Source organism: Drosophila willistoni, assembly GCF_018902025.1.
Source record: "Drosophila willistoni isolate 14030-0811.24 chromosome XL unlocalized genomic scaffold, UCI_dwil_1.1 Seg142, whole genome shotgun sequence".
In the NCBI taxonomy this organism is placed as follows: domain Eukaryota; kingdom Metazoa; phylum Arthropoda; class Insecta; order Diptera; family Drosophilidae; genus Drosophila; species Drosophila willistoni.
In genome coordinates, this window is record NW_025814053.1 from 2088576 (window position 1) to 2113829 (window position 25254).

Here is a 25254-nt window from a genome sequence, read left to right on the forward strand (position 1 = left end):
GTTTTGAGTTGTTCTCCTTTTATTATGGCCGGCTATACTGGGAGGGGTCAGGCGAGAAAGAGAGAGAGAGAGAGAGAGGAAGAGTGAGAGAGCAAGCCGATTTGGTTTGTAACTCTAAGAGAATTCTTTAAAAGATGAATTAAATTTTAAAAATTTTTGCATTATACATTTCTAAAATTTTCATTTCATTTAGTTCAAGGAGAAAACACCGAGAATTTCCATACATTGAACAAATTACTAAAAACGATACATAAGTTGCCCTGGCGTCTTAACGTATTCTCATATCAATATCCTAGCATAATATCTAGTTGCAGTCAATTAAATATATATATCCACTTAAGTCAAAAAAAGAATGAAAGAATGAATAAAATATGTAAATATAAGTTAAATTTTTATTATTTTTAATAATCCTCCTCCGGTACTAAAAAAAATAACCTGATATAAAAAAGACGGACGCTTAAACAGAACAAATGGTTTTTGGGACTAATAACAGCCAGAGGGCCGGGTTAACGACCTAGATCTTAGGCTGGAAGCAATGCGGAACATACAGCATGTCATTTTATCGTCTGTTTAGCTATATAGCTTACCATATACATATGTAGTTATCCCATTTAGTTCAAGTTCAGCACAATCAGTAAGAGATATATTATACTAACAAGTATTACCATTTACATCGAGGTCATACATTCCAAAAATGAAATATTAACTTTTTTTAGGTATATATACATACATACAGTGGCGGCAAAAAATTTGAGACATAAATATTTTTACCTTAAATTCTGATTTTTTGCGACTTATTTATGTTAGTGAAAAGTTTTGATGTGTTAATTTATAGCGTTGAATTTGTCATTCTATTGAGATGATGTACCGTAAACTTTGTAGGCGTATTTAGTAGTAGTTTAGTTCTAGTCAAACTAAGATAAACTGCATACCACAACTTTTAATTGGCTTTAATTGGCCCCAGGACTTGGAGCCAATTAAAAAACTCAATTTTGTGCGTTTTTTTAGGGTCTCCCTGCTTGGCCTTAGTTTATGACATTTATTTATTTAAAAGTATAACTACACTTTAACTACGAAAGATAGTGAATTAAATTTCCCGTCTAATGAGATATGAGATATCCATTAGGAAGTCTTTTTCATTTTAATACGATTTTGATGAACAATATCCCATTAACAATATCTACATAACCAGGTAACTCATCCTGGTGAGGAGAACCAGGTGCTCAAAGTTACCGTCTTATTTCTGTGGACAAAAAAATCGTCTTTTGGATTCTTGTACATCTTTTAAAAAAATTGAAGCTTTTTATTGGAGAAGAATGTATAAAATTAACAGAATTTTGAGCCAGACTTTCCTATTGTACTTTGCAATTCGAACCCTACATATTTAATCGAAATCAAAGATCACTTCGTAATCTCACCTTGCAGAGCTAAAATTCATTTGCAACGAAAGGAAACTCATAACTTCAGATATTTTGAAACTAACGATCAATCAAACACTTGTATAGCCCACCATAACTCGACTGTTCCGTGTTAGCCAACCAGCCGAATGGACCCACCTTCTCCTACTTAATTTATGGATATGGTTATGCTATCCGTCAATTTAGTTGATGGTTTCTAAAAGGAACATTTAACGACATTTGGTGGGCATTTATAATTAGCCAGTGAGCACTGAGAACAGTTCACTACTTTAGTTGGTTATATTTATCGGTGGCCAATGGCCCAATCTTGTCACAGTTTATGTGAATCTCTCTCTCTCTCTCTCTCTCTCTCTTTCGTCTCTTCTCTCTCTTACATCTAAGGATAGATGTTACTGCCGTTGACTAACGCAATCGATATTTACAAAACTTTTTGGCCATATACATAGACGTAGACATATGTATAAATATCTGTCTGTGTGTGTGTGTGTGTGTGTGTGTGTATAAATAAAATGCAACAGACTTTTAGGCGCAGACATGTTTATGTACTTGTCAGACAAGTTCCGCATGTTCCGCATGTATCTGCCATTCCCATGCCCATTCGACATACCGTTCCTAACTCCCCCTGCTAGTCCCCCCTTATTTTGGGTAGAACCTTCTCTCGAGCACACACACACACACATACATATGGGTGTGTGTGAGTGAGTGTGGATTCAGGTTGGTCATGCAACTTGTAGCTATACAAGTTTTCGTGCAACATTTGCGCCCATTTTCATCTTACTTTCGTTTCGGTTCACTTTTTTATATATATCTGTACATACATACATATGTATATATACTGTGTATATATATTTTTATATATAAAGTATATATATTATTGTACATAATTTGCACGTGCTACGAATATCTAAAATTTACGAGCAGCATAGACACAGCGAGAGCGAAAGTGCACAGGTCGTCGCTAAGATGAGATGGTACGAGAATCGAGGACGGAGCATGAAGGATACGGATGAATGGTGGATGGGTGGTGGTTGCTGGGTGGTATGGATGGAATGGGTGGGTGGAGTAGCTGTCTGTGGGCTGTTGGCTGTGGGCCGTGGACGGGAAACCCTCGCTTTTGTCATGTACATTATTTTGCTTTCATCGGACTTTTGAGGTAAAAGTAAAAGTCCCTAAGCTTTAAATGACTACACAGAGCGAAAGAGGCGCATTGCGGTGGTCGAGTAAATCTTGTTCGTCTTGTAGCTTCACTCAACCTGCCCCCCGGGACGCTGGGCGCCCTGCTTTAGCACACTTTTACACGGTTTTATGTTGAAAATAAATGTGAACTAATGCATTTTTATTAATATATACAAGCGTGCTGGGAATAAACAAGAAACAAAAACAAAAACCATAGAAAAAAAATAAGTAAAGTAGCACGCGGAGAATTAGATGAGCAAACAAAATGAGAGGGGAAAACCTGGATGCTGCAGAGATGACCAACATCCGCTGATACCAATGATGATAACGATGCTCTGGATGCTGATGCTGATGATGATGATGGTGATGATGGCGATGATGGCGATGATTAAGCATAAAAACCGCAAATGTTTTTTAAATGCAGTGCAAATGTTTTTTGGGGTTCTGCCGGCTAAGTAGTTGAGTTGAATTGAGTTGAGTATGTATAGTGCTAGGACTTGCTTGTTGATATATATTTTGCACAGGGCGTACGTGTTAACATCCTTGTTGTTTGATTGGATTTTCAGACTTTCCCCCCCTTCTTCATACATTACACATGTGTCCGATGAGTCAGCAGCTGCTAATAGATCCCCCAGATGCCCTAATGTCCTGATGTGAGGGTTGGAGTTGAGGTTCCTTGACCCCAGTTCGATGGGCTTAGGTCAATTGACAAGACTCAATGAACGAGTAAGCAAAAGTAAAGAGTTACTAATCAAGCACTTGCAATTATACAATTAATTAAACTAACAGCAATTCCAACTGCTGTAAACCGCTAATGGCAACCAGATGCAGGTGAATGGACACAGGTTATCGGGTTGTGTGATGTGGGAGTAAACTCTCTATACATACATATGCATGGAAATATGTACATGGTACATACATATATACATTCAACAGAAGTTAATACATATTATCCACTTCTCTTTCAATGGCGATGAAAATGGAAAGCAAATGCAAACAAATAGAAAAGAGAAAAATAGATGAACAAAAACAAAACAAAAAAAATGGGAAAAAGAAAATGCAAAGGCGGCACTTTGCATACTAAGAAGTGTAAGAGCTTTGTCAAGGAGCAGGGAGTGGAGTGGTGGTGGTATGGCGGCAGGGGGAGGGCAAGAGAGGAAATAAATAGAAAAAGCAAATAGCGCGCCGCTTTCCATTGACATTTTTAGGGTTTCATTGTAAAGCAATTTAAATTATTGTATGTATATTTTATTTCTATTCTGTTTTTTCTTGTTCTCGCATCATCCATGGCTCCTCGTCGCCCCCACTCACCCCCTGCTCCATGCTATTGTTGGCCTCATTCGTTCCCTTTTTGCAACTTAAGCATTCAGGACAACGGCCCGCGATTCGTATCCCTCGCTTGTTTTGGGTGATTCCATGGCATGGGATCCTGGTCTTTGGATCGTCTTTTCTTTCGCCCCAGCAGCTTGATTTTATTTTGTGCAAATTTTTCAAATGTTATCCTTAATTTAGTTTATAAGTAGATGCCAGGCACGTACCAGGCAAATGACATTTTATTTGTGGATTTTTATAGACTTTGTGTGTGTGTGTGTGTGTGTGTGTGGTGTATAGGCTAGCCGGGTGGTTGTGTGGATGGTTGGATGTTTGGTTTGCTTGGGACAAAACCGAAAAATAGGTCGTAATTTGGTTTGTGTATTTTGTGTATATTTCTTTTCAAAGTCATTCTCTCTTTCATTCATTCATTCATTCAGCTCCCTTTCCAAGCGATTTTCTTCTTTGCCTATGGTCACATGTGTCTTTGATGAGTCATTTGGGTGTCTATGTGTGTGTGTCTGTGTAACCGGAAGGATGGGATTGGGGTTGGCTGGCGCTCCATTTGGGGCATGGCGTAGAGTTTATTAAAAATAATATCAACTCCCAAATATATACATATTTTGTATTGCTTTGATTGCTTACACCTATCCAGGACAGTAGACCGAATTGGATTTTGTACAAAAGTCTATCAAGTACATAGAGAAAAGATTGGCCCACTCAACAGAAATCGTTACTCATAATCGCTTGAATTGGAGTATGCAAGGGTATTCCCCCTTTGCTATGATCCATACAATAGACAAGTCGACAATTTGAACACATTTGAACTAAGCAACAAATCTAAAAAAAGATGGGAAAATGGGGTGGGGAACCGTTGCTAACAAAGAAGGGGAAAGAAAACAACTGCAAATTCTGCCCTTATGCCGCCCAAAACTCCCCAAACAGCTCCTCCACACGACATGCCCATGGTAGATGAATGTAAGCGAAAAACGGGCAAAATAGAAATGAATGAAAACGGTCATATAAATGTATTAGAAAACAGCAACAACAACAACACGGAAAAGAAAATGAATTTAAGCTACCCTGTAGCCAAAGGGCTTATCGACATGGCCAAAACTTATAAAACTGTTCAAAGCGAACATAGACAACCATTTTTCTTTTCGATCGGGAAAAAAATGAAATAAATGTCCCTTCCTTCCCGCTTATATACCCTCTTAGGTACAGGGTAAAAAAAGGGACCACGATAAAAATGGCAAAGCATTCGCCACGGGAGCATTGGATTTGGAGTGGGGTTGAGGATATCATGACCCGAGGGGCACTGACATGTTCTTCTTACCAGCAGGTAACCGCACACACACACACACACACCTGACTGTGTATGTTAGAAAATAACTTGCGCACAATAAAGCAAAAATTAAAAAGCGTAAACAAAATTCCTTTTTTTCTTCATCTTTCCGATGTGACTTCATGGTTGAAAGGAAACAAGAAGATGTTTTCAGCTAACATCCCTCAAAGTCCCTGGGAGCAGCACCCCCAAACACCCCCCACATACACTTGCATGTACATATGTGTGTGTGTGTGTGTGTGTGTAACCCACTGATCCCTCGTCAAAGCTTTATCCATTCGAATGTTTCAATTTGCTGACTTGGCAGAAGCCTGTAAAAGGAGAGCGAAATATATAATACATAGATTAATGGATCGCTAAAAAATAATAATAGAATTTAACTCTGCTATCCAGATTTTTACTTAGTTATATACAAATATTTTTGGCGACTTTCGGTCCATGTTAATGGGTGTTGACATATAGGCCATTAACTATATTATGAAGGGAAATCGTTTTACAGGCAGTTACAGTCCAAGTTTATACTTCGAAATATGCCCATCGCTCACTCCGTTGGACGGGGTGGATCCCCTGCATCCGCCTAGTGGGCTCTGTACTCTGAACAGTCATTCAAAGTGGGTGCTTATCATTATTAGCTCTTCCGACCAATGGGCGGCTTCAAATTGTATAATTGCTCTCATAATTCTGGGTCTGGGTTTCGGATGGCGTTTTGCATTTGGTACACGTTTCCATAACCATAACAAATTACTCAGGTCATCAATTATGAGTGTGCGGGGCGGGCGACAGAGCCGTCACCGTCGCCGTCGCCATCACCTGAAGCTTGCAGCTTCTTTCTTTAATACTCGGTGGGTTTTTTAATATATTTTGCTCGGTTGTTGCTTTGTATTTTGTTTTTTATTTTTTGGGGGCAAACTTTTATTGCTTTCATTATGATTTCATATGGCATAAAAGACAGAGGTGTGAGAGCGGAAGGGGGAATGAAGGCACGTTCTGGCATGGGAAGTTCGGAGATGTGGCAAAGTTTTTCGCTTTTCGTTTTCCGTATTGGAGCTGACGCCCATTTGTCTAACTTGACTTGGGCTCTTGGGTGTTAATAATGTTATCTTTTATTTATACACAGTTGCGTTTTACAATTTTCCTCTGTTTGTGTTGACTTCAAACTTTTCTTTTACTTTGTCGGGTTCGGTTTCGGTTGCAATACCCTGTATTGAAAATGTTAAGCTTAGCATTATCGGCACTTTTAGTGAATTTGCAGTGGGAATAATACAGCTTTTCAAAGTTAGCTTTAGCTTTCTCTTTTTGGCGGTAACTTTAAACTAATAACAGCTAGTTTCTAGATCAGCCGGTTTTAGCAGTAAAAGCTAGCAGATTTTAGCAATTAGCGTTAATAGCTAATGTGATCAGAGCTAGTTTCAAAGTGCGTTCGCTTGTTATTTGGTTTTCCATTTTGCATTTTGTGATTAAGACTTTATAAATTTACAAACCAAATAAATCGGCATAATGATATTATCAGAAGGGTGTAGATCAATCAATTTGCATTCGAATTGGTTTGATCGTTCAAACGCACTAAGAAGTCGCATCTGTTTGAGTGTGTGTGTCAATTGAGTAAGCTTTTTATTGCCATACTGCAATTTTTATCTAAGCGCACCTACGAAAAAAACTAAGCATCCAAGTAAAAGTGAGTTTTTGCGTGTAATATAAAAATAAAACGCTTTGAAACTTTAAAAATTTTGTAATCCCCTTTCTCACAAATGGTTTGCAATAAAATTCTGTTGTATGTTTAAATAAAAATTGATTTTCCTTGACTTTTTAGATTGAGATATGTAAAGTAAGACGAACAATTATTTTTAAAATAGAAAAATAAACAAAACTTTATGTAGATTGAAAGTAATATTTTACCAATTAATAAATGCTTTTGAATTTAATTTTACATAATATTATCAATCGAATAATCCGTTTTACTAGTATTCAAAAACAAATATCGAATAATTCAATTTTAGACTGGAAGCAAATTCTTGAAAACTACCCCTAATTGAAAAACTAGTAATTTAATTTAAAATATTTGCTGTTGCTCTATTGATCGCAATTCATAACCTGTAGTAAATAAAAATATGCATCATATTTCCTCCTTTAAGGTCCTACAGCTTAAAAATTGTCTAAAGTTTTTCATCAATTATGTTATAAATTATCTTAACAAGGTCCGACTTGCTTTCGAATTTTTTTGCTTTGTTTATTGGTTAAATTTGGAGACCCTGTCCAAAGTTTTTACTACTCAGTGCAGGAAAAGAACCCAGATACGTATATAGATAAGCTTGGAATTTATATAATATTGTTTTTTACGGTTTTGGGTGCCAAATTAGTTGAAAACTTTTTTAACTTTGACTTCATTTCTTTACTAGAATGTTAAAAACATTTATGATCTCCCAATTTTGTCAAATATCCTTAGCTTAAAATCTCAATTAAATGTAAGAACCTCCATACCTTGACGATATTTTTTTGGATTTGTTTGAAAGAACGTTTTTAGCTTTGAAGTTCTACTTTTGTAGACAACAATAAATATTATTACCATGATCGGTCAAAAAATGGAAAAAAGAACCACAATGACCTTCTGAACTAACTTAAACTACGACTGAAAAATAATCTCATTATTTAGGATATACTTGTATGCGATATACTAGTTGTAAACTATCAACCTAACTATATTGTACAAGCACTAGCAACTAATGCCTTTGGCTTCCACGAAAACATACACTAGTCTGGTAGAGGTCTAAGGATAATAATATTATTTCTGCACTCTCTTTATTACAGAAACACTTCAGAGATAAGAGTGTTTAAATTCGTTTCTTTTCACTTTATCATTACAAATAAAGATTCGTCAACTGAGTTTCTGAACAGCCAATTTCCAAATAAGGTATCTCGGTCGTCGTCTCTTGTTTTGCTGAATAGATAGATTCTTCTTTTTTATGTTCTTTGGAAAGTAATTGCATTTTGTTTACCTTTCATGTTTTTGGTGGTGGAGGAGGGGAAAAGAAAACTCAAAGTCATCATAATGAATAATTTACGAAAACGATTCAATATGTATTTAGTTTTTTTTCTTTTTAAATTAAACAACAAAATAAATAATATTATAAAGATTTAAATAACAGATTTCTGTGGTGTGGTGTGGTGTGGGTATCGAGTTCCTTTTTAGGGTCTGTATACCAACTTGCCGCCACAGTTCTTTTGGCAGAGATAGCTGGGACGAGTCCTCCATTTGCGGCAATAGCGGCGATAACAATTGTTGGGATTAGGACTGGGTGGACGGGTGGGTGGGGCATTGGTTGGTGGTGCGTTGGTAGGCGGGGCGTTGGTAGGCGGTTGATTTGTGGGTGGTGCATTAGTTGGTGGAGCATTAGTTGGTGGTGTATTTGTTGGTGGTGCATTGGTTGGTGGTGCATTAGTTGGTGGAGCATTGGTTGGTGGTCCATATGGCGGCTCTGTGGGAGGTTGTGTGGGTGGCTCCGTAGGTGGTTGAGTCGGTGGCTCCGTAGGTGGTTGAGTGGGTGGCTCCGTAGGTGGTTGAGTGGGTGGCTCAGTAGGAGGCTGAGTCGGTGGCTCTGTGGGTGTATCGGTAGTTGTTGATTCAGTAGGGCAATCATTTCCAACCGTATTAATAATGGAATTCAATAGATCAACATTGGCCAATACATTCAAATCCAAATCGACCAATTTAACGATGCTATTATCATTTCCCACAATTTCTGTGTCGGGTCCAGCTGAATAAAAGACAAATGCAATTTTATTTGGTTATGATCGTTACTTTTTGACGACTTGTGCATTTCGCAACTTACATTTCTGGCGATTACCAATACAGGCAGCTCCACTTCCTCTTATGGCATTGAGCAAATCGACATTGGCTAGGACATCGGCATCTACATTAACTAATTTCACGATGCGATTGTTGTTGCCCACAACGATTTGACGAGGACCTTCTGTAATTTCAACACAATTGATCCGCATTAGATTCCATACTTTTCATTATTTAAAGTTATTGCTTACTTGTTAGTTTATTGCCGATCTGTGTGCCAGATCCGCCGCTACCAGTTGTTAGTCCAGTCAAGGCCAAAACATTCACTAGAACATTACCGTTCACATCAACCAATTCCACAATATCGTTTGAATTGCCCTTTATAACATCGCCTTTGGTTGTCAAAGAGTTTCCGATTAAAGTGCCACCACCATTGCCCTTACTGACGATGTTATTAGCAGCCAAAACGTCGGCTACGATTGGCAGATCAACATTCAGAAGCTTCGTAATAGCATTATTGTCGCCTGTTATTGTAGAACCTTGTTCTGCAGGAAGAAAAACGATATTTGGTGAGCCTCGAGAAAGTTAGTGCCAACCCAAAAAATACTTACGAGTTACTTCATTGCCAATTACGGTGCCTGAGGAGGAAGATGATCCACTTTTTGAAGTGGCAATGTTGTTAGCAGCCAAAACATTGGCTACAATCGGCAGACCAATATCCAAAAGCTTTGTAATAGCATTATTGTTGCCTGTTATTGTAGAACCTTGTTCTACAAGGAGGAAAACGATAGTTGGTCAGCCTCGAGAAAGTTTGTGACAACTGAAAAAAACTTACGGGTAACATCATTGCCAATTACTGTGCCTGGAGAACCAGCTGAGGATGAGGAAGAGGATCCACTACCCGTCGAAGTGCTACCCGTCGAAGTGCTACCAGACGATGTTTTGCCACCAGAAGAAGTGCTACCACTTGAACTGGTGCTACCACTCGATTTCGATTTGTTATTGACTACGCTGGTCACGCTATTAAGTGCTGCGACAAGGGCATTCACTGGTACTGTTCCCTTAACTCCAGTCGTAACCTTATTTCTATCGCCCTTGATGAATGTGCTTGGACCGCCTGGGTGAAAAAAGAAACACCAACAATTAGCCGAAATTTAAACATATTTGAAGATCACTTACTTTCAATCTTATTGCCAATCACAGTGCCAACTCCGTTTCCAGTCACAGAGCTTACAATATTGTTAAGAGCAAGTACCTCTGCATTGGCGGGAACATCGAGATCGACCAAATTACTTTCACTATTGTCATTTCCGATAATGACCGATCTAGCAGAACCACCACCACTACTTAAGCCACTGGAACCAGTAGAGCTTGAGGAACTTCCGGAACTGCTTGGTGTACCACTTGAACCGCTTGAAGAAGTTCCTGAAGAGCTTCCCGTCGAACTTCCTGTTCCAGTTCCTGAGGTTCCAGAACTTCCTGTCACTACGTTTGTGGCGCTACTTCCTATGGGAGCCAAAACGTTAAGTGGAACAAGGGCATTGACTAATCCCTTCTGTGAAATGTTATTTCCCGTGGCCGAGTTGAGACCCCCTTGAATAGGTTAATGTCAAAAATTAATGAACGGGTCAGTTTCGCATAACTAAAGCTAAATCGCTTACCAAGAAGTGAAGAGCTACCCGTTGAGGTTCCAGAACTTCCTGTCAGTGCATTATTGGAGCTACTTAATATGGGAGCGACAACGTTAGCTGGAACAAAGGCGTTGACTAATCCTGATTGGGAATCGTTGTTTCCAGTGGCCGAGTTGATACCCCCTAGAAAGGATGAATTTCAAACTTATTAAATGACTCAGTCCCGCATAACGGGTCAAATCGCTTACCAAGAAGTGAAGAGATGCCTGAAGAGCTACCCGTTGAGGTTCCAGAACTTCTTGCAAGTACATTTTGGGAGCTACTTAATATAGGAGCCGCAACATTAGCTGGAACAAGGGCATTGACTAATCCCTTTTGTGAAATGTTATTTCCTGTGGCCGAGTTGAGACCCCCTGGAATAGGATAATATGAAAAATTCATGAATGGATCAGTCTGGCATATCTGGCTAAATTGCTTACCTAGAAGTGAAGAGATGCCTGAAGAGCTACCCGTTGAGGTTCCAGAACTTCCTGTCAGTACAGTTTTCGAGCTACTTAATATGGGAGCCACAACGTTAGCTGGAACAAGGGCATTGACTAACCCTGATTGGACATCGTTGTTTCCTGTGGCCGAGTTGACACCCCCTAGAAGATTACCGACCAATGGAAGTCCCGATGATGTACCGCCAGCCTTGTTTACAATACTGTCCAACAGGGAACCAGGCAAACTGGAACGCTTAAATGGCACCGATGTTTTGGCAGATTTTGCATCGGTTGCTGAAAAATCACCACCATTGAGGCTATTGAGATCTGCTATATTGATTACATTGTTGGTTGTGGGTGGTGGAGTGACTATGGTACGGTCGAGAGCAGTCATCAGGCCCAGAAGGACCACCTTTCCAACGCCCATATTGAGGAAACGGACTAACCAACTGTCCGGTGATGCGGCACAGAAGGCGGTCTGCTCGCCATTGGAAATGGCTGAGAGACTTTCCATTAGCGAAACGGTCAACATGCTGAAAGCTTTCATCTGCACGACATTCATGCCATTAGGAGCCACTGAAATGTACATAATGAAAGAGAAATATGAATTAGATTAATCAATAACTAGTTACTCGTTACTTTACTTACTCTCTGTTAGATTGTTAAGTATATTATGCGTCTCTCTGGTTGATGCGCCGCACACTTTCAAGAGTGTCTTTAAAATGGCTCTTAACTCCCTCAAGTTTCTGGCCTGCAGGAAAGCCAACACAGATTCACGGTCATCTCGGAGAGCGGCGTCATTTTTGGAATGACTATTCGTTGCCGTACGAATATTCCGGCTACCTCCGACACCTTCTTCTCGCAGCATTGCTGACAATTCGCTTTGGGCCGTTGTTGTCTTTATGATTTGGACCACTTCCTTCTGGCTACATGTGATACTGTTGAATGTACAGAGGGCCAAAAAGGATCTCAAGCTCAGTGTTAGGCTATTTTTATCCATGGATTTCTCGATTTTCTTAATAATTCTGCCGCAGCTGGCTTCGGCTTGACCTCCTATCAGCTGATCGATAATCACATCCATGCCCACATGAAGCCACACAACTCCCGACTCTTTGGGTTCGATGCTGCGAAGTGTTTTCATGGTCGCTTCCTGGAATGGTGACATTTTGGCATTCCGTGCCTGAACACTGGCCAAAAGGAGATCAGCCAGATCCTTGGCTGCCAAACGACCAACATTTGTTACTTGGCGAACCCCGAACGAAGGTATCGCAGTCGGTGATATCGCTGCCGATGTCGATGTCGATGACGATAGCGATGAGGTGAACGGCGACCGCGTTGTGGGCTTTGCCTCATGCGGTATGAGAAAGCTACTGGAGAGCACTAGGAATAGCTGAAGACGCCACATATTGTTGTCCCGTTTTGTGATTGCTCAACTATGCGTTGTATGAGCGATTGATATATCTGAGCTGTATGCCATTCGCTTTTATAGCCCCCAATCTCGGGCCGATGATTATCATCGACCTATGCGTTGTGTGAGTAAATGCAGGTCTAAAGCATTCGCTGATAACGAACTCTGGCCGAAACAGAGATAATCGTTTTTGGCTTTGTCTCTCCACTACACATTATTGGCATGCCGCAAGACGTGCTCACAGATAGCTCGTTTGATTTTCAGATGCTGTCAACAGAGTCAACAACAAACATTTCAGCATTCTTTTGCCATGCATTGTCTCCCTCCAGCAGCATGTTTTGGTTTATCTGCCCATCTACACACATGCATTCAATTGATGCATTTGTGTTAGTCGCCATGAGATGGCCCAAAATGTTGAATGATAAATAGAATTGACACAGACTTACTAAGCTAATGAACACGGCAATCATTAAGTTTTTGCTAACCAGATACTACCGACGACTTTTTAAGAATATCTGATATCGATACCTGCTTTGAGCCTTAAGTACATTTTACAATACATTACATTTTATATATATTCAATTCATTCCGATCGTTTCGATAACAGAAATGGAAAGTAGACAGAAAACGGTGGAGAAACGTCCTAATTCTTTAATTAAACGGTCCACCTAACAAACTAAACCAAACGATTTAAAACTTAAAAAAAAAAAACTTCGAAAACACAATGCGTTTTATCAGGTAAACAAAATATTTATATTATTTCTTACTGGGATAATTCAAATCCAAGAATGAGACCTATAAAATTTGTCTTACACTGAATTGGGCAAAAAATTACCTTATCTACTTAAACATTCGATTTAGTTTACTTAGTCAAGTCATGCCAAAACTATTTCAAGATGAAAGCTGATTACTCATGCTTAGTCTTCATTCACTCTTGATTCTCGTTCACTTTGTAAATTTCATTCACTTTGAAATCATTCTGAAGTATTAGATAAACAATTTTGGAAAAAAATACTAAAAATTTTGACTTATTACCATGATGAAAGTCACAAAACATAAGTAACTAACACGTAGTGAATAATTTGACAAGAATATCTGCAAATACATATGTATGTATCTATGTATATATTTTTTGGGGTTTTTTCGTCGCACGTGACTTGACGAGCTTCGTTTGAGTGATTTCCGTATAGAGATATGGGAAACATTTGGTCAGTTTTATGGCACACATTTGGGCATCTATATAAATGCAACAAATTGACCTTCAATTTATCCAGTTAGAATATTTGACTAACACTGAAAGTTGCCGCCTCATTAATGTTAAATCAACATTCCGTTCTCTTCTCCATAGTCGCCTTGCTATGTAGTTGGTCTTTGATTGGCCCAACGGCATCGGCACAAACCTTCACCTCAGAAGATCGTGGCTCCATTTTAAAATTCATGGATGTATTGATGAACTTTTTGGATTTGGAGACGGAGAACTCAACAACGAGTGCTCCAACAACAACAACAACCGCCATAAATGGCACAACCATCGAGACTACAACGTTGCCCATCAATGTAACCCAATCCACAGCAACAGTTGCCACAACGACTGGCAATGCCACCACCATCGATAGTTCTACCTCGAGTTCCTCATCGTCATCATCTTCTTCATCCTCCAGTTCGACGACTGCAAGCACATCCTCGTCGACAGTGAGAACGCGAATTTGTTTCAAACGCTTCTGCTATAAATTCAAAAACGATAAGGGCTATATTTACTAAGTCCTTAAAACAACTATTGTCTTTCTAACAATAAAAAACTTGCTTTAGTTTTACCTTTGTGAAAAAAAACAGGAATAGAAAATATGTATAAATATAAAATCAAAAAAATATGTCCCCAAACGACTCTTGTGTTTGTACTTTGGATTACCCCCCCAAAACCCTCCAACAATCTCGAATGCTTCAAACCGAGGCCTAAAGAAATTATTTCAATTAAAAGTTTTTGAGCCAAAAGCACTTAATGCTGACAACTTGGACGTTTATGTGAGCAAATCTTAATTGTGCCAAAAATACGAGCTATAAATTTTGTATTTGCCATGATGTTTGTATGTGTAAACACCCACACATACACACACACACACACACACACACACCCACACACACAGAGTGATAGAAACTGAAACTCTGACAGACAAAGCCCATTGGCAAAAGCTTTGTGGCTTTTCATTAAGTCGTAAACAAATGAAATTTAATTCGTAAAAAGATTTTCCACAATTTATTTTTGCAAATATGTATATACATACAATATAATTCCATATACATATATATGAAGATATTTTGATGGCAGTCGTGGACATTAACGTTGACTGAAAAGCCCATGAAAATAGAATTTGTAAATGTGCGCCTAAAAGGCGGCAACAGAAAACCAGCACAAGCGCCTAGTTATGTAGTGTTCTCTATGGGTGAGTGTGTGTATGTAGATTACACAATTTTCAACCGTAATGAAGCCACAAATATGCATGGTCTGCCAATTGCCATTAGGCGTGCTCAATTTTGTGAATTGAATATTGAAAATAAATTAGTTTAGTGCCGAGTGACGAAAAACTTTCCTAAGCGACAATTCAGTAAGCAGGACTACCAACGAGTTCAGAATATACATATGTATACAAAAGTAGTATGTATGTATGAGAATAATAACCAATAATTCCATATAACTATATAGATATATCTCTGTAATTACATGTCAACCGAAATAACTCATGTAAACAAATTAATTTGTAGTTTGTTGTGGAAATCGAACGTCGGGGTCACCAAAATATTGTTGTTGAACGTAAAATGATGTTATATCGATAATATTTGAAATTGTGTGGACAGCAAAGAGATCATGTTAATGGCGTCCAATAAGAGATGTAAAATTCAAGGCTATCTAACTTCCATATACAGAAAGTAGTCAATCTTTTTAATTGAAAAATAAATTATCTCTTATGAAGCTAAACAAGAATAAACTTTCGAAAGTTGGCGCGTTTGATTGAAACACTATGAGTATTATATGTTATGTATACTTGTTTAGCTGAAAGAAAAACGACAATTTTAATACAATATGTCACCCATTCAGCTATTCGCTGACAATTTAATTGACTTGTCCTCTGACAGTTCATGTTGATGAGTTCCTTTTTCCTTATATTTTTTTTTTTTTTGGCTTCATTTGGACACGTGGCTCTGCCATTTAATTACTAACTATATTGTTTATTATTTGGCCTCCACATGCGTGTCAACAATAACAACAATAACAACAACAACAATAACCTAACAAAGTTATCACACACAGAGAGACGGAGAGGCGGAGACCGACGGCGGATTAAGCGACCGCCGCATGAAGCACTTTAAATTAGTTTCGTTGCATAAACAAGAAGGGCAGGCATGTCATCTCATCGGAGAAGAGGTTGCTTGTTGCGTACTGGAGAAGATAGGAGTAAATGGGAGCGTGTCCACAACTTTAAAGCCATTCGCGGGATGAGCTGCTTATTAACAACCACCAACCAACACCGAACACAACCGCCCAACCTCCTCTGGCACGTGTCTCTAGCTCCTTCCAAAGTCACAATGTGTGTGTAAGTGTGTGTGTGTGTGTGTGTGCGTGGGTTTAAGTGTGAGTAAAAGAGACATCACGCATTTTGTTTGTGGCAAAAGAAAAATCAACAAAAACCAGAGGGCCGGGGCTAACTTCGACCGCGTCAAAGTTTGTATACCCTTGCAACTTTTTTGGTACCTCTTTCCTTACCTGTAGCCATCAAAATGGAAAAACGTTTTATCTAAAAAAGCTGTTTCCGAAAGAACGGCCTACAATCTTAGCATAGCAAATAACGACGATATTGATCAAAGTCACTGTTTTCCACCGATCGTTCCTATGGGAGCTATATGATATAGTTACCCGATCTTTATAAAGTATGGCACAGTCATTAACAGATATATTAAACTAACAAATATTTAATTTGAGAGCAATCGCGTTAAAAGTAACGAAGTTATTGACAAAAGTCACTGTTTTCGACCGGTCGTTCCTATGGGAGCTATATGATATAGTCACCCCATCTTGATCAAATTTGGCATAGTCGTTTATATGTGTAATTAACTCACCAATATTAAATTTCACGACAATAGCTTAGAAAATAACGAAGTTATTAAGCAAAGTCACTGTTCGTGACTTTGTCATTTGTATGGGAGCTATATGATATAGTGATCCGATCCGGCTGAATCCGAGATATACAACGCCTGCAGTATATACAAGCCTACATTGCAAATTTCAACCCTGTAGCTCTAACGGTCTAGGAGGAGTTTGCGTTGATCCAGACGGACGGACAGACGGACGGACGGACTGACATGGCTATATGAACTCGTCTCGTCATGCTGATCAAGAATATATATACTTTATATGGTCGGAGATGCTTCCTTCTATGCGTTGCACACTTCTGACCAAAATTAATATACCCTTTTTGCAAGGGTATAAAAAGTAAGCATAAAAAGGAAAAGTATATCCAATTACAATTTAATTAAGTTGATTTTAATATGTCTTGCACGTTAGTTACAAAAAAAAGAAGATAGGGCAGAGTAAATTTTTCGACCTTGTAAAATGTTGTATACCCTTGTAAAGGTTTTCTATTGCATATTGTCTTAATTATCTTAATTAAATGCTGAAGAATAAGAATTAGTGGTAACATCTGATGACAATTTCCCATGTCAGTGACCTTAAAACTTCAATGTTCTTATGTAGTCGAAGATGCTTTCAAATATCTCACACTCAAACGAAATACTCTATTGTCAAGGATAGCAAAAGTAAATTAATATACTTATACAGGGCTGCGGTGGGGCCAGAGTGGTTAGAGTGGTGCGAGACTTAGGGAATGGAGGGAATATTGGATTAGGCAAATGGAGTTGAAAGTTGGTAAAATTAAATTTGGTATGGCATACTTTTATGCTGGCGAGTGACCAAATGAAGCTGCAGTAGCTACTAAGGCAAAATAGTGCATAGCATACTCCCAGGGCTATATAAAGGAATCTCCAATTTACTCACGGGAACATTGGCATATCCAAAATGTCGGGAAATCTAGGTCTATTTCTTTAATTTATAATTGATGATGTTTTAAAGTTTTAGAATGCTTTAAACTTAACATTAAAGAAAGCATTTTTAGAATCTCGAACAGATAGAAGTCTTATGTATACTTTCTATTTGTTGCTAAACTGTTTTTCATTAGGGACATCTATAAATTGATTCATATTTGAATTCCCTTTAAATTTTTTTAAAATTGCAACAGGGCATTTTCGTAAACGTAAGTTTTAGACTTTTCCCTCTTTTACTCTTTCTTGACTTCTGCGAGAAAAGCTGAAAAACTCAAAGAAAGACAAATTTTTATTTTTATTATGAACAATTTTTAAAAAAACAACAATATTGGACCACACAAACTTCTCGAGAAAGCAAACGTATACAATTCATGGATTCAACAATTCAAAAATTAAAGTCATCGTCAACAAAACTAAAACCAAAAATTACATACTAAACCGGACGTGCAGTTTAAACGTCTTGTATGGGAATGCAGCCAATGAAAATCATTTATTTTTATTTTGTTCTTTGCATTACAAAATAATGTTTCATTTAAGGAGAGGCAACCCTTCTGCTTCTGTCCGATGAGCGAATGTGCTGAAATTATTATTTACGAGCATTTCCCTTCTGCTCGACAAGCACCCCTCACTTTAAGCGATCCCTTTCACAAAGAAAGGGCTGAAAAATTTAATCATTTTCGATGTTGCCGCTGCGTTTTATGATGCCACGCGCAACGCACTTGCTTATGCTTCTGCATGCATGTGGACAAAGGACAAAGGACAGAGGACTGAGGAGTGAGAGGCAGGGGGGCACACACATAAAAAGCTTTTATCACCAAATGACCCTCATCATTATCAATCGATGACATGGTCGGTCATGGTAAAGTGTTGTGCTCTGGTTTCGGTGTGTCTTCCCCGTTTTTATCCCAAGTAGTCATAGTCGTTTCATTTTTGATGGGCAGCAGCAGATGATGTTCGCTGTGGCGCTGTAAAGTATACTATGCTTATTAAATTGTTGCAGACTGTACTCACAATTTGATGGAAACATGCTTCTGCATGCCTCAGAGCACTTTTGATAGTGGCTCTTGAGACAGAACAGAGCAAAGCATTTTGGGAAGCATTTGTTTTCTGGTCAATGGAATATCCAAGTGGTCAACAAAATAAGCCTAATGAGCGCATTTCAACGAGAGAGAGAGAGAGAGCGCAATCCAAAAGACTTAGGCAAAAAACTTAAGTTACGTCCAACTAACGTCTCATAATTCCTAGAAAATTAATCAAAATCGCAGTGACAATGACCTGATGCAATTTTCATGTATCCGAACGGGCTGTCCTTTATTGTTTTGTAACAAGGATTACAAGCTGCAAATCCACTTGGCACATGACGCTCAAAACCGCCACCGGCTCTTGTCACGCCTTCTCACAGCTGACAATGAACTGAGTCGCCCCGTGTGCCGTGTGGTGTCTTCCCTTTTTTTGTTACGTTAGCCTATTGTGTTGTTGAACTGTGTGTGCTCAACCACTGAACCACTGGCGCATTGCTTCCTTTTTTTTGTCCTTTACACGTTCATTGTAACCTAATCCGCTTAAGCTGTGAAAAGTGGAGAATGAGCGAACTGCAGGGAGTTGTAGGATGTAAGGCAAGGTACAAGTGTTTGATCGATTCGATCCTTCGTTTCCCCAGACCGGGAGACGAAGAAGACCCTTCGAACCTTTAAATAGCTGGACAGTATGCCTCTATGATTGATCTTTAAGCTAACCACTTTTCTCTTTAATAAAATTAATGTTGAATATACAAACTGGTCAATTGGTCGTCTCCATTGGAAAATGAGCAAATGTGGGAGGCAAACCCAAGTAGCGTGTGAAATGCTGGCCAACGTAATCCGATCGCTAGAACCTAATCTAACAATAAGTAAAACCCAAAAGCACACAACAGCTATGAGTGGTTCTAATGATGAGGATTCTGATGATGAGCCAGAGGGGTACAGAGCGTGGCCATTGTTCGATTCACTAAATTTTTGGGTATGGTATAAAGTTACCTATGTACATACCTCTCTCTGTTTACACACACACATATGCATACACAGAACCATGTGTGTATGTGTGGTTCACATAGACAACTGACGACCAGGCCCAGATCCGTGCTTTCTCTTTTTGCTGTCTTGGTTTCGGTCTGAAAAGGAAATGTCAATATTTGTAATTACCACGTGGCGGCTTTTTGTTTTATTTTCTGTGCGTTTTCTAGCGAATTTCACGAGGGTCGGTCTGTCTCTGGTTGGTTGTTTGGAAGGTCTGCCGGTCGGTCGGTTGGTGGGTATGTCTTCTTTTGTCGGGTCATAAAAAAAACTAAGAAAATATATATACATATGTATGTATATGAATGGAAGGAATAAAGAACAATCAACATAGTAGAAAAACACAAAGTGGTTTTCCTCCTCCTCTCTCTCTCTCTCTCTCTCTATGTCTCTATATATCTCTGATTATTATGTAATGCCGAATGAAATTAAGACGCAGCTGAAATTGAGGCTTTTATTTGCTTAAACAAAGGAAAATTATTTACTTTTACAGTTTTCTTTTTCAGCAGTCTTCCGTTTCCGTATAATCGGATGTAAACCCAACCGTGGGAGTAAAAACTTCTCTCCTCTCTCCTCACTTGATTTACATCAATGTGCGTTTCATGAGATTATGTAAATTTTTTTTGGGAAAATATGAATGTGACATTTTTGCAAACATTTTAAACCCATTTCTTAATGCTTTGGAGTCATTGGCATATCCTTTGAAGAAATATCCTTTTGGAAGAAATTGTCACATTTTCAAGTGTGATTAATCATAGAGTAAATCACCAAGTTGTATGTTATTAAAGGCAGCGCAGTCTGTTGTTTTGTTGTCGTGCCATGTCATCCATGATTCCCCATTCCAGCGCCGTGTTGACCACACTTTCAAGCTCTTCCCTTTTTTTTTGCATTGTGTCCTATCAAATTCCTTCTGCTCACCCAACTCCCGTCCATTCGCTACCCACATGCGTTTAATGTTGGCGCAATATCCGACACATTCCTTGTTAAATTTTTACACAAGGGGTTTTCCTTTTTTTTCCTGTCTGGCCGCCTCAGTCGAAAACGGTTCAAAAATTCATAGACGGTAAGAAAAAAGGAACTAAGTCGAATGATTGTAGTGTGAGCAATCCAGGACATCTTTAAAAGTTAAAGAACGGGTATTTGGCTACTTATGTATGTGTCGCTTCGCCAACGAATCGAAGGCTATAATCTTTGTATTGTGTCGATTGTTCGTCGTATTATAGAATTTACTTATAATTATAATTCGCGTATTTCTGTTGCCTATGTCGACTTCTGATAGGCTAAGCTGGCTTTAGAAACTCATTTCATAATGAATATGGTCGAGACAAGATGTTTCCCTTACCTAATCTTACGGCTCGTAACGAAGCAACTTCCCATCAGTATGTAGTTCAGGCCGAGATACGACATACTTTGTGTTTGACCACATGCTATAATGAGTGTGTGCACCAGGCACTAGGCACAATAAGGTTGCATTGGTCAGTCAGGTGTACAAGTCTGTGTTTGTGGGGGTGTGTGTGTGTGTGTGGGTTTGCCTGTGTTTGTGGGTGTCAGGGTGTGTAGTCACTATTAATGTCGTAGTTATCGTTGCCTTCATTGCCAGCAGGATGCTTGTGGTTTGGCAACTGAAATTACCTATACGTTTGCTTGAGTAGGTGTAAAATTCGTTTATTATATGTACAAGGAGCGAAATGCTGCAATTAATCCACCTACTATTTGGTAAGTACTCGTCTTGTCAGTGTAGATGTGGTTGTGTCACCAGTAATCGAGTGAGACTTAAAAGATTGACCCAATTAACAAGAGCAAAGATCACAAAGACTTTCCGTATTGTTTTTATACCATACACCCATAGGGTGAAATGGTATATTAAAGTCGCCAAAATGTATGTAACAGGCAGAAGGAAGCATCTCCGACCCCACAAAGTATATATATTCTTGATCAGGATCAACAACCGAGTCGATCTAGCCATGTCCGTCTGTCCGTCCGTCCGTCCGTCCGTCCGTATGAACACCTAGATCTCGGAGACTATAAGAGCTAGAGCCACCAAATTTGCAATGCAGTCTCGTGTAGTATGTACGCTTATCGAGTTTGTTTCAAATTTTTGCCACGCCCCCTTCCGCCCCCGGAATTTACAAAAAACAGATTTTCTTAAAAACTATGACAGCTACCGACACTAAATTTGATATGTAAGCTAGCTTAATACACGCGCAGATATTGACTATTTAAAAATTTTGCCACGCCCATTTCCGCCCCCGCAAATTAAATAAAACTGATTTTCTCGAAAACTAACAAAGCTAAAGTCAACGAATTTAGTATGTACATTGGCTTAGTATGCGCGCAGAATACATATATTTTAATATGTTGCCATGCCCACTTCCGCCTCCATAATTTAGAAAAAACCGATTGTATCTTGCAATTTTTTGACCATCGCGATCAAATTTGGCAGACTAATAAATCTTATCTATTTCTATCAAACTACCAAATTTGATTGAAATCGGACTAGAAACATACAAAATATACGTATGAACGTATTTTGCTACGCGATCCATAAGGGCAGATTTGGCCGTTGGCTGGTGGCGGCGCTAGAGTGCTCGTGTGTTTGTAGAGTGAGCGAGATAGCATATGGTATGAGGGCATGTTAAAGCAATTTAATAGACATACATTTGGTTTTCGAAATTTTATATATTTGTTTCACCTGGTGTATGGTATACCCAAGTCGGCGAGACGACTTACTTACTTTATTTCTTTTGTTTTCTCTCAGTGTAACATTCTGTAATCAACAGCAGTTGTCAAAGGAAATTGAAGGTGTCCCAGAATCACTCATGATATTTGTGTGGATGTGTGTAGTAAGCGGGCAGTTTCACTTTTGATCAGCCACCAGCGCCATTAGAGAAGGACCATGGATGTTGCCATTTTCACTTTCCATGTATAAGGATGATGATTTGGATGGGAATGATGATGACGATGATGATGGTGGAAGAGCACGCGACATGGCAACCGAAGAACTTAAACACACACAAAACGTGTGACATAGGAGAGGGACATAGTAGATGACGTCCTTCTCGTATTATGTACTCCCAATTTGGGATTCCTTTTGTTTGTGTGGGTTTCTGGCTTTGCCTTCTCAAATGTCCCTGTGCCCAGGACAGCTCACATTGCACAACAACACAACCACAGCAACAACAACAACAAAAACAGCAGCAACGGCAACAATGAAAACAAACAAAACGCAATTGTCCTGGATTAGTGGGTTCTCTTTTTCGCCTTGGTTTTGGGTCCATCCTGGCACAATATTTGCGCCCGAAAGTTAATTAAGGGTTTCACAACGCCTCCTTCACCATCCCCATCCCCGTTCCCATTTCCATAGTCTCCCCCCGCCTACTCTCCTCTCCGGCCACTATGCGAAAAATGTCAACGTGGAGAAAAAAAGGAAAAGTGAAATTTGGTCCGTGGTGCATAGAACCGCAAGTGAGTCGGGATGATGCCAAGGCTACCATTACCACCACCACCAGTCAGTCTATGGCAGCATCCAAACACATACTAAAGGTACATACATAGTAGTCCTTGGTTCACGGGGTCGTGGTCATTGGCCACCACCCGCGGCTACATGGCCATAATTAGCTGCGGCCGACGCTAATTGTCCTCTACCTCTAGCTAGACCCAGAGTGGCGGGGGCGGGGCGTCCGTCCCTGACATCTGTGACGCTTGGCCGGTACCTTGACATCATCCGCACATACCCCCCACGACATTGCCATCCTCAGCATCATCTTGCAGGCTGTCTGTCCTGTCCAATGTCGCCTTTGAATCGTAGCCTAAATGTGTCTGAATGTGAAGATTTGTTGTTTTGACCAGTTGTGCATTGCTTGCTTGAAGTGATTTGAAAAGTGTGATCAAAACCTTTTGGCCCAGTGGGTCATAGACCAGGAACGCTTTTAAATGAGCATTTCTCATTCTATTCTATTAGCTCTTTGGTATGCATTACTTGCTTATTTTTTTCCATTTCAGAGTTCATGCAGATCTAGACTAATTATACGATTAGACAAATATAACGAATATAATACTTAAATTCTAGAAAGTTAATAAAGATAAGAAAACACTGAATACATATCCATACAAATAGCTGGGCAATTCGATATTGACTATAAAGTAAAACTTTTAAAGCAAAGTTGCATACAATGGGTTTTTACTGTCTTTACTTTTTATTTGTCTCCATCTGGCTTACAGATTTATTGTATTTAACATTTTGGCGACTTAAATTTGCATTTTTTTCTGCCTTCTTTCAGTTCAGTTTCGGCTTATCTCTAAATTATCAGCAATCATTTCTAAGAAAACAAACAGATGTATGATTGTATGTTTCAATATTTGTTTACGAGTTTGTTTGTTCTATATAGACCCAAGACGGCAAAAGATAGTGTACCGATGCCTTTAGGAACTTTGTTTGGGATTTTTTCAAGACGATGAATTTTCATTTCTAAACGCTTAAATATCAGATGGTTTATATTAGTTTCTTTAACGATTATAATAAAGTTTTTCGATTTCACCCTATCAGATAATATAGGAATCTTAAAGATCAAAAATTCTTGTGAGGGAGATGGAATTGCGATCGTTTGTTATTTTCAGTTGCTCAAAACAAAGTAGTAACAAAGTTTGTTGGGTCAGTTAAATACATATGTATGTATGTTTTGTACCCATATTTTTGAAATAATTGTGCCGCAGCATGAGTTTTCTTGTGAATCTCCAAGTAATCTTGTTACGAAATGTTAATCTTAATTATTTTGCAGAATTTTATCATAATTACTCAATATATATCTGAACATCAAGATTGGTTGCATGATGAAGGAATCGTTATATAAGTCATGTTTAGCTCATATCATAAACTAAAAAATAGTCTTAAATTGGAAAAAAGAACTTTAAAAACCCAAATCGGGTTTTCCTATGTCTATTTATACATTTACATGTGCAAATGTAAATAATGACAAATTGTGCGTTGTTATAAATAAAAGTAAACTAGTATCAATCTAATATGTTTCTATATACATATATATTCCTTCAATTAGGTCCAATTATTTATTGACGAACGTGCTCCTAACTTATTAGTAAGCGACTAGGTATTCCGGCATCAGTTGACCCGCTCTGGGACTTGGTTTAATCTATCTGTGGCAAAAAATATATGTTGCTAAACTAGTTTTCAATATTTTCACCATAAACAATGTTAGGGGGTTGTCTGGTATTCAGTTTGGATCAGTTAAAGTCATTGCAAACTGTCACAACAGTTGAAAACTCTTCGAGGCGGCGAACGAGGCGGGGCATAGTTGAACCGTTGACCTTTAATGAGTTGATTAGCCCAAGGGTTTTAGGTTCACCCTCATGCCTGGCCGATTGCCTGCCTGGCTGTCTGTCCGCCTGTCTGACTGCCTCCTGGCATCGACCGCAACCGGAACAGAAATTCACAGCGGCAACAGCATCCGCTTCGTTCCTGTCCCGGTTCTGTTTGGACTTCCGCTGTCCGAGGCGCTGAGGGCGGGGCGCAATGAGGTGACCGCAAAAATTAAAAACT

At 39.0% G+C, this 25254-nt stretch overlaps 2 protein-coding genes across 3 annotated transcripts; one reads left to right on the forward strand and one right to left on the reverse strand.

Moving 5' to 3' along the window:
* Positions 1–8301: 8301 nt before the first annotated feature.
* On the reverse strand, positions 8302–12590 carry LOC6652957 (mucin-19). 2 transcript variants are annotated; one of them, XM_047011632.1, is made up of 10 exons: positions 11796–12590; positions 11145–11723; positions 10914–11078; positions 10696–10848; positions 10214–10627; positions 9870–10151; positions 9646–9804; positions 9286–9579; positions 9078–9218; positions 8302–9002 (listed from the first exon to the last, which is right to left on the reverse strand). In XM_047011632.1, exons 1-10 carry the CDS (start codon positions 12550–12552, stop codon positions 8434–8436), a joined length of 3513 nt encoding a protein of 1170 aa, XP_046867588.1. In that variant the 5' UTR covers positions 12553–12590; the 3' UTR covers positions 8302–8433. The 2 variants fall into 2 exon arrangements, with proteins under 2 accessions (XP_046867588.1, XP_046867589.1); XM_047011633.1 differs by lacking the exon at positions 10696–10848.
* Positions 12591–13842: 1252 nt separating this feature from the next.
* On the forward strand, positions 13843–14427 carry LOC6652958 (bypass of stop codon protein 1). The gene has a single exon (XM_023181436.2). The coding sequence runs from the start codon at positions 13870–13872 to the stop codon at positions 14314–14316; it is 447 nt and encodes a 148-aa protein (XP_023037204.1). The 5' UTR covers positions 13843–13869; the 3' UTR covers positions 14317–14427.
* The last annotated feature ends 10827 nt before the right edge of the window (positions 14428–25254 follow it).

What these genes read in the sequence shown, in the direction of transcription:
- LOC6652958 (XM_023181436.2), top strand. Translation starts at nt 13,870, where the DNA reads ATGTTAAATCAACATTCCGTTCTCTTCTCCATAGTCGCCTTGCTATGT.
- LOC6652957 (XM_047011632.1), bottom strand. Translation starts at nt 12,552, where the DNA reads ATGTGGCGTCTTCAGCTATTCCTAGTGCTCTCCAGTAGCTTTCTCATA. An exon ending in ACTTAACAATCTAACAGAGA is followed by an intron (nt 11,724 to 11,795) that starts GTAAGTAAAGTA and finishes TGTACATTTCAG; the next exon opens with TGGCTCCTAATGGCATGAAT. An exon ending in TATTGGTAATCGCCAGAAAT is followed by an intron (nt 9,003 to 9,077) that starts GTAAGTTGCGAA and finishes TCTTTTATTCAG; the next exon opens with CTGGACCCGACACAGAAATT.